Source organism: Thunnus albacares, chromosome 3, assembly GCF_914725855.1.
Source record: "Thunnus albacares chromosome 3, fThuAlb1.1, whole genome shotgun sequence".
Lineage (NCBI taxonomy): Eukaryota > Metazoa > Chordata > Actinopteri > Scombriformes > Scombridae > Thunnus > Thunnus albacares.
In genome coordinates, this window is record NC_058108.1 from 36,553,245 (window position 1) to 36,568,557 (window position 15,313).

The 15,313-nt window shown below is 43.2% G+C and overlaps 1 protein-coding gene across 1 annotated transcript; it reads left to right on the top strand.

Moving 5' to 3' along the window:
• Positions 1–6,590: 6,590 nt before the first annotated feature.
• irf2bp2b (interferon regulatory factor 2 binding protein 2b) lies at positions 6,591–9,272 on the top strand. The gene is made up of 2 exons (XM_044342689.1): positions 6,591–7,641; positions 7,971–9,272. The coding sequence occupies exons 1-2, from the start codon at positions 6,876–6,878 to the stop codon at positions 8,729–8,731; spliced, it is 1,527 nt and encodes a 508-aa protein (XP_044198624.1). The 5' UTR covers positions 6,591–6,875; the 3' UTR covers positions 8,732–9,272.
• The last annotated feature ends 6,041 nt before the right edge of the window (positions 9,273–15,313 follow it).

Genomic DNA, 15,313 nt, shown 5'->3' on the forward strand with positions numbered 1-15,313 from the left:
AGATGCCAGAATGATGCGATGAAAATGTCTCAACTTGAACAAATTATTACTTTACTTCTACTTTATGAATCAACTTCATCAACGTACAGAGACAAAAAAGGGAAAGAACGAAAAAGAAAACTTTAAAATATCTTTAGATGATCCAGTGAGCTCTGTGTTTGTAGCACACTGACGCTTCCTAAAGATAAAGTACATGAAACACCACAAGTCAGGTTCAAAACATCAACAGCGAGTTGGGAGGAAATGTGTTGCTGCCGTAACAAAAGGGAATCATTTCAACTTCTTGCTTAAACATTAAAACTACAAAAAAAGTCTCATTTGAACCCATCTGTGGGACATATTTTCTCATATTTATGAAGTAAAACCATCTTTTTCTTCATATTTTTGATTTATGTCATTATTTCCGTAATAATATTGTTAACTAGTGACTCTGTAGCCTGAATAAAGGAATTAATGCAAGTAATTTTTCTTAATTAAGGAAACAGTTTGAAATATTTTCTGTAACTCAGGTTTATCATTTACATTTGAGTTATGGAGACATTTTAACCGACTGACGGTATAAACATATACTGAATGTGTGTATCTGTGTTTCTGAACTTAACACATATGTTTTGTTATGTGTTTAGGTGCTGAATGACTGATGGTGGGAAATGTCGTCCATGCTGTCAGTTCATGTTTGTGTTTCCATTTGAGAAGTGAAATCACATGAAGGATTTCCCTCCTCCCCTCCGCTCTGTGGGAGGCAGCGACGGGATGATCAGTCGCCTGACTGAGAGGGATTTAAAGGGTCATGAGGAGAAAGGCTTCAGAGGAGGCTGAGACGACCAGCAGCTATGAAATCCTGATCAGGACGCTCACATTTAGATCATGTCCACACTAAGTTCAACTGGTAAATGCATCTTTTTCTCTAAAAAACTAAAACGGCCTCCAGAGTGTATAAATGTCAAAACGCCGCCGTGGTGTTGTAGCGGAGCTTTGTAGAAACGCTGTCATATCGCTGACAGACCAGATGGTGGCAGTAGTGTGACGTTTCATTGGAAGAAGAAGATGAACAAACACAACGATAATGACAACAATGGCGGACGGCTTCACGCTGACGGCTTTATTGTCTACTTTGACAGCTTGTTTAGAGTTAAACGTAGACATCTACCACCTTTCTCTGCTCAAACTGTTGGAATCCGCTCGCAATAAACTAAATATCAAGAAGCTGCTGCGGAAACAGTATACCGTTTCTTCTTCGCTGGTTTTCTGTGGCTGACTTGCTCATCTATCCTCCGCGGAAACACTTAGTGTTTTTGCATGAAAACGGCATTTTAGAAAGCTTAAAGAGGAAATATTCTGCTTTTTGTGATTTTCTATTATTTATATCCGGTTTTGATGTCGGATGTTAAACATGGTCAAAGCTCCAAAACTTGAGATGAGCGTGTGTAGAAATGCTGCCTGCAAGTCAAAAGTCAGGGCTTCAACCTGCTCGGAAGCTTCGTATGCGGCTGTTTTTTTCTACCTTGCTGACGAACTGACATCAGCTCATCACACATGCTCATAAACGGCCGTCTGTTTCGTAGGTTTGGTTGATAAGGTTGTTGATAAGGTTGTTGCTAAGGTGTTTCCTACTATAGTTTGTTTACGTAGCCTCCGGAGCCGGAGGAAGCTTCCTGAAGCTGACCAATCAGAACAGAGTGGGCTCATCGGGAGGCGGGGCCTTAAAGAGACAGGAGCTAAAACGGCCTGTTTCAGACAGAGGCTGAACTGAGGGGCTGCATAAAGGACCAGTAGAAGATAAATAAGGAGTTTTTAACTGGAAATCATGCAGAAATATTCCAGTAGAGCCCCAGAATATCAATACAGAGCTTGAAATATGCAGAATATGTCCCTCTATGTCCTGTGAAAGCTGATGAAACCACAAACAAACTTCATGTAACTCTGCTGTATTTCTCCTCTCTTCCTCTTCTACTGTAGATTTGCCTGAGAGCAGCTGATGTGTGAACGCCGTCCAGGATGGAAACAGCTCGCTGCCTCCTGCACATTTGCCTGCAGTGGCTGAGGCCACGCTGGAAAAACAGGACGCATTGTTCAACTGTGGCCTCTTCCTCTTCCTCTTCCTCTCTCTCTCTCTCTCTCTCTCTCCGTTTCCATCAGCTGACTGGTTGAGCGAGGCGAGCCATGTCATGATGCTGTGCAGCTTCGGCCGGAGCGGAGTTGAGCCGAGTGCAGCGCTGCAGCCTCTGAGAGGAGATAATGCTGCTGACTCACCGCTGGCCAGACAGCAACTTTATCACTGATCAGTCTGCTGCTTTTTTCCCTGAACTCCTCTTCTCTGTGTCCTCAGGTCCTTTGACCTTTACAGCACTGTGTCTTTACTTATGAGACTGTTTTATTTTAAATACACGGCTCCTATTAGTGCACAGGACTGGTGATGATTTACTAGGTCTGTATGAATGAATGAAATACTTTTTTATTTACATGTCATATCAGTAAAATGGTCCATCCCACATCGGATTACATAACATACAATAATACGACACACAGTATAAATAGCAACTTCTTGCAAATGACATGCATATTCCAACCGCTTTTGTCTGCATTTGTTTTATCAGCCTGTCAATCATCTATAAAGCTTGTTGAATGACACTAACCTTTACGACAGCTGCTATACAAATAAAGTTTGATTCAATGCCAAAGAAAACATCACTGTAAAATACAGGCTGTGTGTAGTATGGAGGAGGAAACATGTTTCACACAGAAGAAAAGGAGAATATAAAAGCTATTTATCTTTTAATAATCAGCCGTCGTATTTCACAGTGTTTTCATAGTTTCAACATCTTCCATAAGAAAGTAAGTTTGTTTTCAGTTTTACTGAATAATTTTCTGCTGTAATTATTAACACAAAGAACAACATGAAACAACATACATTTCATTTTCTGCTTCATTTAACTGACATAACTGAGAGAACTCATCCTGTTCTCTAATACTAACATGAAGTTACTGCAGTAAAAGTACATAAGTATTATGAGCTTGATGTAGTTAAAGTATTACAGTAAAAGTACATAAGTATTTTGAGCTTGATGTAGTTAAAGTATTACAGTAAAAGTACATAAGTATTATGAGCTTGATGTAGTTAAAGTATTGCAGTAAAAGTACATAAGTATTATGAGCTTGATGTAGTTAAAGTATTACAGTAAAAGTACATAAGTATTATGAGCTTGATGTAGTTTAAGTATTGCAGTAAAAGTAGTGGTTTGGTCCCTCTGACTGATATATTATTATATATGACATCATTAGATTATTAATAGTGAAGCATCAGTGTTAGAGCAGCATGTTACTGTTGTAGCTGCTGGAGGTGGAGCTAGTTTACACTACTTTATATACAGTTAGCTAGTTTAGTCCAGTGGTTCCCAACCTAGGGGTCGGGCCCCTTCAAAGGGTCAGCAGATAAATCTGAGGGGTGGTGAGATGATTAATGGGAGAGGAAAGAAGAAAAAACAAAGTTCTGATACACAAATCTGTTTTCAGTTTTTGGACTTTTTCTCTAATCTTTGATTTTTGCTGAAATATTGGATCATTTGAACATTTATTGAAATGAAAGCATGTGAGAAGTTTAGAGGGAAAAATCACTATTTGGTGGAGCTGTTAACAACTCATAGACATGTGAAATGTGACCCCGACTACACACTGCTTTTTGTAAGACGTCAAAAGACAAAAAGGTTGGAAACCACTGGTTTCATCTTTAACAATGTGTTGTATTTTAAAAGCTTGTTATATTATCCATTGTGTCAAATCTTCATCTGAAAAGTAACTAAAGCTGTCAAATAAATGTAGTGGAGTAGAAAGTACAGTATTTCCCTCTGAAATGTAGAAAGTAGCATCACATGGAAATACTCAAGTAAAGTACAAGTACCTCAAAACTGTACTTGAGTAAATGTACTTAGTAACTTTCCACCGCTGGTTTTTCACTTTCAGATCATCACAGTGTGAAATATTAACAGGATGTTTGGAGGTAAAGCAGAGAAAACTGGAGCTGACTTTGTGTTTACTTGTGCAGGTTTGTCCTCAGTCAGCTCGCTCTGAGAGCAGCGAGGGAGATTTACAGTTTGCTTGGTAACAACAGCTGAATTCTGTGATTGGCTGTTGGCCCGGTGACGTCACGGGTGCCTGGCACCGGGACTGGAATGCAACAGAAGGACTGAAGAGGTCGAGCTTCAAAAACAGCTTCAGCACACTGACAATGCTTTCATCCTACAGAGACTTCATGCTTTACGACATTAATATATTATTTTATTGTGTCATCTGCTCTTGAGGGAGAGAAAGAAGAAATGTGATTTTAAAAAAAAAGGGGGGGGAAGAGAAAATAAATGAGTTTGTCTTCCATGATACAGTCTTACTTGTTGAGTCGCTGATAGAGTCTCTGTACAGTCAGCTGAACTCTGCTCAGGGTTTTGGTATTTATAAAAGCTCTTGGTTCGCTGTAGACAAAGATAAAGAGAAAGAAGGAAGAGCTCTCACTCTGCCTCCGATTCCAGGACCTGATTCTGACACACAGAGCAAAAATGATCCTCCTGTAAACTAAATGCTACAGTGGTTTATATATTTGGATGTTTTGTCCATTTTTTTTTAATCCACACAACTTTATTTTAGGTATTGTACATTTAAAATGAAAAAGTAGTGTTACTCAGGGTTACTCAGAAAAACAGATTACGACATATTACATTAATTTGAAAAGTGAATTATAGTTTTTTTCTACACACAACAGGAGCAATTTGGGGTGAAATGTCTTTTTTGCTGAAGGACATGTTGACATGACGCTGGAGAGATGACTGTAACCATCACTGGAAACTCAAAATCCAATATTAACACTTACACAACTAATTCGAAATGACTAAAACTGTTTATTTCTTTTTACTTGTTTAGGAACTGCTACTAAAATTGCTAATTTAGGCTTATTTTTTTATATGTCTTGTGTTACTACAAGGCTATAAAAGGAGGTAAACATCTTGAAATGTTTGGATAACAGAAGTTTCTCCTGTTAATCTGCAGATATGGTGTGAATTTATGGAAAATATCAGTAGATTTAGTATTTAGCTAATATCATATGACAGGCCGTGTTAGCATTGATAGCTTACTGGTTGTCAGTTAGCAAAGACTGTTTGTGAGACTTTTGTTTGTTTGTTTTTTCAAGCGTCACATTGACTCAGGAATATAAAGACAAGTCAGACTGTAAGTGAAACATATGGAAACAAAGCTAGCAGAGCTTATTATTTATTTTTATCAGTTTATCTGAACACGCTGCTGGAGGTTGTTTACTGGTGCGTTCCATTTGAACTGGTAAGTCGGAATTCCAGAGTTCCCAGAGGGAAATTTCAACTGGAACAATGGCTAACCAGGCCAGAACTGGTTTTCCGACTTATTGTACTGGAACGCAGTCAACACGGGTGTGACATCATTATTCCCATCTCCCACTTCCGAGGTGACTGGAACGCAGCATTACCTCACAAAACAACATCAGTTCAATACAGAGCAACGCAAGAATGGAATTCACTCCCAAATCATATTAAACAACAAAATAATACACATGGTTTGAAAAGTGCTAAAAGAAACTTTGGTAATTATAAGTATTATTTTGGTGTGAAAGGGTTCTATTGGGCATTTGATGTTAAATTATGACTCTTACATGTTTTGTTTAGAGTAGATGTGCATTAGGATGTGTTGTCATGTTAGTCTACTGTGATGACTGGTGTAAATGTGTATTTTTGTATTGTCACCTTGTGAACTGTGTGAACATGCAGATGCTAACGGGGATCAAACAAACTTTTAATTAAAAAAAAATATATATATATATATATATATAGTGACATTTTACTGAAGTTATTGTTGTTTCTTATTTTTAACTGTGTCATAGCATTTCTATTGACCCGTACATACTGTTTTTTTTTCTGACTCATAAATTATTTTTCATTTTTAAATACCTCATCTATGTTTAGAAATGGTGATTAATCCTTAATGAAGCTTTCAGAGAACAGAGGGAGGGTGTATTCTTTAGGTTTTGTGCTTTTTGTTTATGGAGAAAAAAACATTCACCATTACACTATGCTGTATTATGTTCCCATGGTACCTAAAATAGTAGAACATAACAACCATATTATATGATTTAAATGAGCGTTATTAAATGTGAAGAATGCAACAAAATTTTTGAAAGGTAATTTTTGAATTTTATGAATACATACGGGTCAAATTTAACCCCCTTTATGTACAAAAAAAGTTTAAATATTTCCATTCTGGATCACTTTAGGAACAGTCATAAAATTTCAGTATAAAAGAAAGATGTTTTTACTGCTCTCAAATGTAAAATGGCTCAAATTTGGCTTAAAGGCTTAAAGAGCCTAAAATGTGTTTATTCTTTCTTGCTTTTAGTGACATTTTCATTTTTATTAGAGACAGGAAATTCTGTGCTAAATAACCTGTAGTCGCTACTTGCCGTCACTGAAAAACCGAGACGGAGTGACACCTCTGCTAAGACTCGGACACAGACGATCTTCGTGTGTCAGCTCCGGATAAAGATAGAGATACGGTGTGAGCATGCGCCCGAGGGGTCGTCGAAGAATCCAGTAAATGGAAGCCCGGAGCACGAGCTGAGTGTCGCTGCTGACGTCACGGCGCTACATTGAGAGCTCGCGCTGAGTTGTAAGCGCGAGCTCAGACGGAGGCGCGCGGCATCAGAGGACACAACTACGATGAGCTCCAGTCGGTGCGACGCTGCTGCTTTCTGACGGAAAATACTACCGAGTTTTATTCTTTTTTTCCGGTTACTTCTTTCTTCTTGCGACGTAAACAAACCGGCGGACATTTTGGAGCATTTCTCCTCCGCTTCGGGCTTCAACATGTCCTCCGCGGCGGTCGCTGCCTCACGGAGGCAGTCCTGCTATCTGTGCGACCTGCCCCGCATGCCGTGGGCGATGATCTGGGATTTTACCGAGCCGGTGTGCCGCGGATGTGTCAACTACGAGGGGGCCGACCGGGTGGAATTTGTTATCGACACAGCCCGGCAGCTAAAGAGAGCCCACGGCTTCCAGGAGGGCCGCTCTCCGGGGCCGGGGAAGCCCCAGCACCCCGGGAAGGAGCTCAACCACTCGGCCGGAGACCCGGGCTCCCGTCCGCCGCAGCCTCTGGACCGCTACCCGCTGTCCGACCGGCCGCCGCGGCTGGGACCGGAGTACCAAGCGGGCAGGCAGGCGAACGGCCTCCCGGTGCCGAACGGATTTCCAAAACCCGACGAACCCCCGGAGCTGAACCGACAAAGCCCCAACCCCCGCAGGACTAGCACGGTTCCTCCCAGCTTGGTGCCTTTGGTGAACGGCGGCATACCGACCGTACACCCGCTCAACGGCCGCCCGGCGCAGATGGGGCTTCCCGGGGTGCTTGCTGCGCCGGGCCCCGGGGAGCATGGCAAGCGACCGGAGGAGCTGAAAGACAAACACCGGCCGGACAGCCTGTCGGACCTGTCGGACAGCCACAAGGACTGGATGAGCAAAGGCAAGACGGTCCGGGACCTGATGGCGCTGCACACCTTGGACAGCCGGTTCAAGAAGGAGCACGCGGCCATGCAGCGGGTGATGGGGTATGAAAGCGCCTCCTCCTCCAAAACAGGTAAAAGCATTTCTGATTCCAGCTGGGATATTTTCAACCTGCATGCTGTGCAAACAGGAACTTAGTAGCTCTGAAATTATGTGTCAGCGAATTTCACGCACAGCGTGACGCCTTTAACCCGACATGCTTAATGATGACGCGGCTGACACGCACCCGCTAACCTCTGTGCACGCGGGGCTCTGGCAGAGGACAGCAGCTGCATAAAAGCAGCTTTATTCACCATGTGTGGAGAAATTTCCCGTGTTTCATTATTCAGAGCAGCATGCTCCTGTGTGTGTTTGTGTGTGTTTATATGTGGTGTTGTGTTTAATCCTCTTCCTCTTCCTCAGACAGGGGGAAGCACCCTCGGAGCATGAAGAGGAAGGCCTCCCCAGAGCCAGAAGGCGAGGGCAGCGCCCCCAAGATGAACGGCAGTGAGGGCCAACCTTGGCTCCCATCACCATCTGAGGTCCTGAAGATGCCCCCTGCAGCCCTGCCCGGCTTCTCAGCTGCGCCCCCTTCCACCATCTCCCCCCACTCACGCACCACGCCCCCTGAGGCCGCCACAGCGCAGAACGGTCAGTCCCCCATGGCGGCCCTTATCCTCGCCACCGACAACGCAGGCAGCACCGGCTCGCCTAAGGACGGCAACCAGGTACACTCCACCACGGCGGGCGCGCGGCGGAACAGCGGCAGCCCGCTGTCTCCGTCCTCGGCCTCTCAGAGGAGGCTGGCCCAGAGGGAGGGGCCGGGGAGCGCCAACCCTTCTGGCCCGCACGTGCCCGGCGGCATGGACCCTCATGCGCCGCCGCCGCAGAGCATTCCGGACTCTTCGGTGCCGCCCGGCAGCGTGCCGCTGTGCTGCACGCTGTGCCACGAGCGGCTGGAGGACACTCACTTCGTCCAGTGCCCGTCAGTGCCGTCCCACAAGTTCTGTTTCCCCTGCTCCCGGGAAAGCATCAAGCAGCAGGGCGCCACCGGCGAGGTGTACTGCCCCAGCGGCGAGCGATGCCCGCTGGTCGGCTCCAACGTACCCTGGGCCTTCATGCAGGGTGAAATAGCCACCATCTTGGCCGGGGACATAAAGGTAAAAAAGGAGCGGGACCCTTAAAATGTTCACCAGCTGTTTTTTCTTGAACTTTTTTTCCTTTTTTTGTAATTCAACTACGGCAACAACAGCAGGACATAAAGCAACACACACACACACACACACACACACACACACACACACACACACACACACACACACACAGCAGTCATCCAGAGAGCCCCAGACAAACTGACGGACATGTACATATTGGACACAAGGGAAGTGTATACTTCGTAAACATGGCTGTATAATTTTTTTGATTTTTCTTTTTCAATACATTGTGTTTCTATATTTTTGAAGATGAAAGGTATGTACTCCTCATAACAGACCCCCCCCTCCCCCCCACCCCCCCTCCCCCACATCACACTTGTTTCTTTTCTGTCGGTGTACTTTAGGTCTGGAGACAGTCCCTGTCAAACATAGAATGTGACTAATCTGAGCACTTGGCAAAAAAATTAATAAAAAAAACAAACAAAAGAAAAAATGCTTCTAGCTGTACATGTATGCACTTGTTTAAGAAAAAAAAAACTTGCCAAATACAGTTTCAGACCTTGTAATAACACCTCTAGTGTCTCTGTGGTTTTGCTTATTTTTTTTCCATAATCAGCCAGCGAGGAGTCGGTCGGAGAGTCACGGCCTGATTGTGAATCAGCCATGATGCAATACCTTCCAACAGGAAAAAACCGGCTTCCAGGGAATAGTGGGAGGAAGAAAAGTCAAGGAGAGAGAGAGAGAGGGAGAGAGAGAGGGATGAGGGATGAGGAGGAGGAGGAGGAGGAGGAGGAGGGTGAAGGCCGGGAGTAGAGAAGTGTGTTGCATAAACGTTTTTGTACAGTAAATCACATGTAGGCGAGTCGAGGCCGCTCGCCGCTCAGCCTCATCTGCTCTTGTGAGGCGTTACGTGATAAGGAGGGCCTAAAAATAGTCGCCGTGGAAACGCGATGCGCGTGGCTTTCAAAGAGAGAGAGAGAGACGGCCCGGTGACAACGCTTAACACCCTGCGTGACAATATGTTTTGACCCCCTCACCCCCCCTCACCCCCCCTCCGGTGCTTTTTTTTGCTGACATGCTTGGATCCGTGTGTCGCTGGCGTCTCACCAGCCATCTTTGTTTTATTCTTTAAGAACAAACCTTGGCAGCAGATTGTTGTTGTTGTTGTTGTTGTTGTTGAACCGACGCCCTGATTCCAGTGAAAACATACCGAAGACGTGAGGTCATGAGCGGCGGTGGCGGCGGCCCCCGCTGGGACTGTTACGACGGGGAGCTGAGCAAGCAGCTCGTCACCGGTGTGTGTGTGTTTTTTTTTTTCCACATAGCTCTGTCAGGATGACGGGATGAGACGCCTCTGGGCTCTGTTTGTCCGCCCCCCCCCCCCTCCCCCCTCCCTCTGGGACGGGAATCCAAACAGGCTTCCTGCTCCACAACAAACTGGTTTCATCAGACAAAATGGCTCCTGTCAGACTGGATCTGAAGTTTGTTTTTTACTCATCAGAACAGAAACATTCATTCGGCTCGTTATCTGGTTTTAAGTTGATATTCTGCATAAAAACGTGTGATTCTGTCACTTGTGGATATTTTCTGCTCAACACGTTCGGCTGCTTTTTTGACGGAAGAAAAATAACACATGAAGAAGAAGGAGTACAGAGGGGCCCATGCCTCGGAGCAGAGGGGAGGAGGAGGGGCGAGGGGCGGTGGGGGGGGGGAGTATATAAATGCCTTGCTCACGGGTCACGTGCTCTTCGGTGGAATTCCTGAGTCACTGTCCCCCTCCCCGCCCTCCTTCCTCTTCTTCTTCTGCCTCCTCCCCCCCCAACGCTCTGCTGCAATAACACGCCTTCCACTGTTCAAGGTTGATCACACGGCGAGCGGATGAATGGGGGCCTGTGTGTGTGTGTGTGTGTGTGTGTGTGTGTGTGTGTGTGTGTGTGTGTGTGTGTGTTTATGCCGCGGGGCCCCCGCCGCTTTCAGCCGCCATTCAGACCAGCAGCCAGGAGAGCAAAAAACCACCGTTAACCCTTTCCTTTCCTGTCTGCTCTGCTCGCCGGCGGCAGGTTTTTAAATCTCCATGACGACACGTTTTTAAAAAGTTCAAACACATTCGATGAAACACTTTTGCACACGCAGCAAAATCTGTGACGTCTGTGTTGTTTGAGCTCGTTAGAGACGAGTAGAGCTGCAACATTTAGTTGATCAATCAGCTGGAAACTAATTCTGATAATCAATTAATTGTTTTTTTTAAGAAGAAAATGTCCAAATTCATTGATTCCAGTTTGAATTGTGAATATTTTCTGGTGTCTTTCGTCGTCTCTGACAGTAAAAAAGATGTTTTAGGTTCAAATCTTTCAACATTTTTCACTATTTTCTAACATCTCATAATAATCAAATCACAGATCAATCGATAATTGAACTAATCGTCAGTTGCAGCCCTACAACAGATTCCTTGTTTAATGAAAGCTCAAACGATCAGTTGATCGGTTTAATTATCTTGATAATTGATTAATCGTCATTTTTACAAGCAAAAAAATGTAAAATATTGCAAAATTCCAGCTTCTCAACATTGACTGACTGTCTCACCAGTAAGGCTACAAACGACCCATAATGCAACACTTCCTGTAGGAGCTGCAGTTATATTGATATTATCTCCGTTCTGCAGTTGTGAAATTGTCACTTTTTTCTAATAAAACCTCCAGATTATCGTCTTATTCTGGGACCAACGCAGCACTTTGAACTCACATAATTAAAGCAGAGCTGAAACAATTAGTTGATCAATTAACGGACAGAAAATATTGAACTATTGAAGCGATTAATCACTTTTATAGTGTTGCAGCCTCTCACATGTGAGTTTTTCTTTGATTTATTTGATAGTAAATATTTCTATTTGACCATGTTTGGGTTGTGGACTGTTGGGAACACCATTATCATTATCATTAGTTGCAGCTTTAAACAAAATATATCAAACTGCTCGATGCATCAGTGTTCAATAAAGAACAAATACTGAAGTTTGAGAGAATTACAGGAAACATCTGAGTAAAGATTCAGCTGAAGAACATTGAGATCCTGGAAAAATCTGCCTGAAACCATTTAATTCAATGTTTGACCTTTTTTTAAATGTTGTAATTTTAGTTTTAAAAGTTTTCACAATATTGTATTTTTTTTATTTTTTTGAGTTAAACCAGTCTAACAGACTACAGACCAGTCGTCTGACCACTGGTCACCAGTGGGTTTGATTTTGTAATTTTGTATTTTTACATTCATTTCCGTCACTGACATTAAAAACATCTTAAATCTCAGTTAAAGAAACTTTAAAGCTTTTTATAGTTCTGATCTGATTCTTTTCCAGATATTAACAGATTAGTTTAATTATCTAGAGAACTAACGACAGTTTAAAGAAGAAGAAGAAGAAGAGTTGAACGGGAGGTCAGCAGTGGAAGAGTTAACAGTCTGTTCATGTTGTAGGCGGACAGACGACTTCTGACACATGAGCTGCTTTGAATGTAAAACCATATTGTGCAGGATTCACAATAGTAACTCCAGCTGTCAGATACAAATCAAATATATATATTTATATATATATTTAACTCTGGATTGTAAGAAAAAGGAAAAGTATTTTGAAATGAGTTTCTGAGCAGATCTGACATCAGTACAGCTTAAATCAGGCAAAATGAAACTTCATCACTTGATCTCTGAGAACTTTTCTGATGAGTTAAATGTTCTTCTTGACTGGAAGTAAAAAAACTCAAGGGTCCACTTACTAGCTTGTTCTGGAGCTTTCTCATTGATCCGCTGACCATGAGAAACAGTTTCAATGTGTTTTTTTTAAATCAGTGTTTCTCCTCTAAAAACACACTGGGGGTCTTGTTTCCCTTTAAAATTGTGAGGTAATTTAATTTTTTTTTTATTTCTGGTCTTTTATTGAAAAAGGAAAGCAGGTTTCACTCTCTCTCTCCTTCAACCTTAAAAAAAAAATATAATAAAACACTCAGATGGGTTAAAAAACTTCTTGACACAAAAAAATGCCTTCGGTCTGCTGATCCTTTTGATGTCTGCCAGCCAATCAGACGGCCAATCCAAACCAGCTCCAGACCTCCGCCCTCTCTCTCTCTCTCTCTCTCTCTCGCTCTCTCTCTCTCTCTCTCTCAGGCTGGTTCGTCTCTGGCGTGAGGTCGGCCTCAGATTCCAGCCGAGCCAGCTCATTTCTTTTCATCTGTCACCGAAACTCAACACCCAGAGGGCCTGAAGAGCCAGTGGCCCGAGATTAATGGGTTTGCTCAAATTACGTGGCACACTCAGAGAAAAACTGAGGGTTTCTCTCTCACCCCCCCCCCCCCCCCCCTCCCCCCTCTCACCCCCCCACCTCTCTCTCTCTCTCTCTCTCTCTGTTTGTTCAGCTGTCGCTCACCCAAAGCTCTCCTCCTCCTCCTCTTTCCTGACTCTGAAGTGCAGGATGAGGCTGGAGGAAACACGTCTTGAACTCATTGGCTGGAGAACAGGCAAACACACACACACACAGAGAGAGAGAGAGAGAGAGTGAGTGAGTGAGCGAGCGAGCGAGCAGGAACAACAAACCTCAGCTGTTCTCACCTCCGAACGCTGCCAGTAAAAACAGCTCCCATCAAAATGCTGAAAATATCCCGTGATTTCATAGAACTGGCTGCAGCTTTGAAACTGATGTTAAACAAGGAATGATTCATTACCTGATTCACCCGAATTCACCTCCTTCCTCGTCGTGACTGTTTTTCATTTGTTTCACATCACAGTTTTTTTCTCCGATGACAGATGAAGTCGTCAAAACAGGAAAAAAAAAAAAAAACATCTTTGTTACATTTGGAAATGTTTTAGCATTTAGCGTTTTCAGCAAATGACTAATTGTCTACAATTTGAACAATTACTGGTTGTACATGTCTGTGATCAAAATAGTTGAATAGTTCTGAAAAATATGTTAGAAGTCATCACATCTGGTCGGCCCATGTTTCATAAATTGCATCGATATGGACTCGAACTGCAGAGTTTCTCACGTTTTATCTCAACCGACCGAGTCATGAGTACGGTTATTAAATAGAGCTTCAGGGCAACAGAGTTACTACGGTTTGGGAACGCTGGGCGACGGGCGACGGAGGTGTAAAGTATAAGATCATCGACCACAAAGTCAAACATCTTCGCCTGCTGCTTGTGATGATATAACAGCAGTACTGTAACTTTATCCGTTGCTATACTGCTGCGTATAGTCGGCCTATGTTTGTTTTGTTTTTTTTGTATTGTACTGTGTTGTGTGACCACAGCAGGAAAATAAACTTGTTTTTTTTCCTCACATTACTTTTGCTTTACAAAGTGTAACGTGAACTCTTGAAATGTCTGAAGAGAATTTTCACTTTGATACACGACAGCAGTCAGTTAACTTCAGGAGAACAACACCAACAGACTGGTTCAGCAGACGTTCACGTACACGTTTCCTGGTGAAAACATGACGGACAAAACATTGGTTGGTTTTTACACCATGTCAAAGGAACGTGTCATTTTGGTGGCGATGACTTATTTATTGACACAATAACTTAATTCTGAAACATGAGTCAACAGTTTTGGGTGAGTTGCAGCCTTTTGCAGGTTAATTATAATGTTTTGCTGCATGTATGAGCTATTTTGGGAAAATGCATCCTCAACAAAATTACAAACACTAGACAGTACGAGGCGTGACGAAGGCCAGTTTGAAATAAATGAGGCTTCAGCTGCTTTTTAAAGGCATCAGAAACCTTTTTGTTTTCAGTGGAGCGCGCGAGGGACAACCAGTAAGCTCTGGTCAGAAGACCAAAGTAACCTACTGGTGATATAAGGTGGAGCAGGTCTGACCATGCAGGGCTCTATATGTGAAAACAAGAACCTTCAAATGAATCCTAAACTTGATGGGAAGCAAAGAAGATCAGATGGGTGTGATGTCCCTGGTCCAGGGACTAAGGCAGGTGAAATTCCAGTAGTCTAACCGGGATGATATAAAAGTGTGAATAATCTGTGATACAACAGACCTGAGTATGAACTTATAGTATGAACGGGTTAATGATTTGTCGATCGAAGTGCATCGCCTGATCAAATGTTACACAGAGAAGATTAGACTGTGCAACTGAAGAAAGGGACCCAACGCACTGAGCAACCTTGGAAGCTCCGCTATCTGAAGCAACGATAAGAACCTCAAGTCTTATCTGTGTTAAGTTGTAAAAAGTTGTTAGTCATGCAGTCCTTACTGTGCAAAACAGTCTTAAAAGAGACATACAGCTGGATACCATCAGTGCAACAGTGATATTTCTAAATTTGCTAATAATGTGACCAAAATGAAGCATATACAAAGCAAATAATATAGGACCCAAAACAGAACCCTGGGGTACACCACAGGAAAGAGCAGCGGTTTCAGACATGTAGGGAATAAGCAACCCAGCCCCGGGGCGCTCCCAGAGACATCCACCCACCGCTTCAGCCTTTCAGTCAGGATGCTGTTCAGTATCAAAAGCTACACTGAGATCCAGCAGCACCAAAACAGAGCATTCACCCACAAAAGAAGACATCATTATGTCATCGGAGACTCTTGAGAAAAGCTGTTTCAGTGGAATGTTTCTG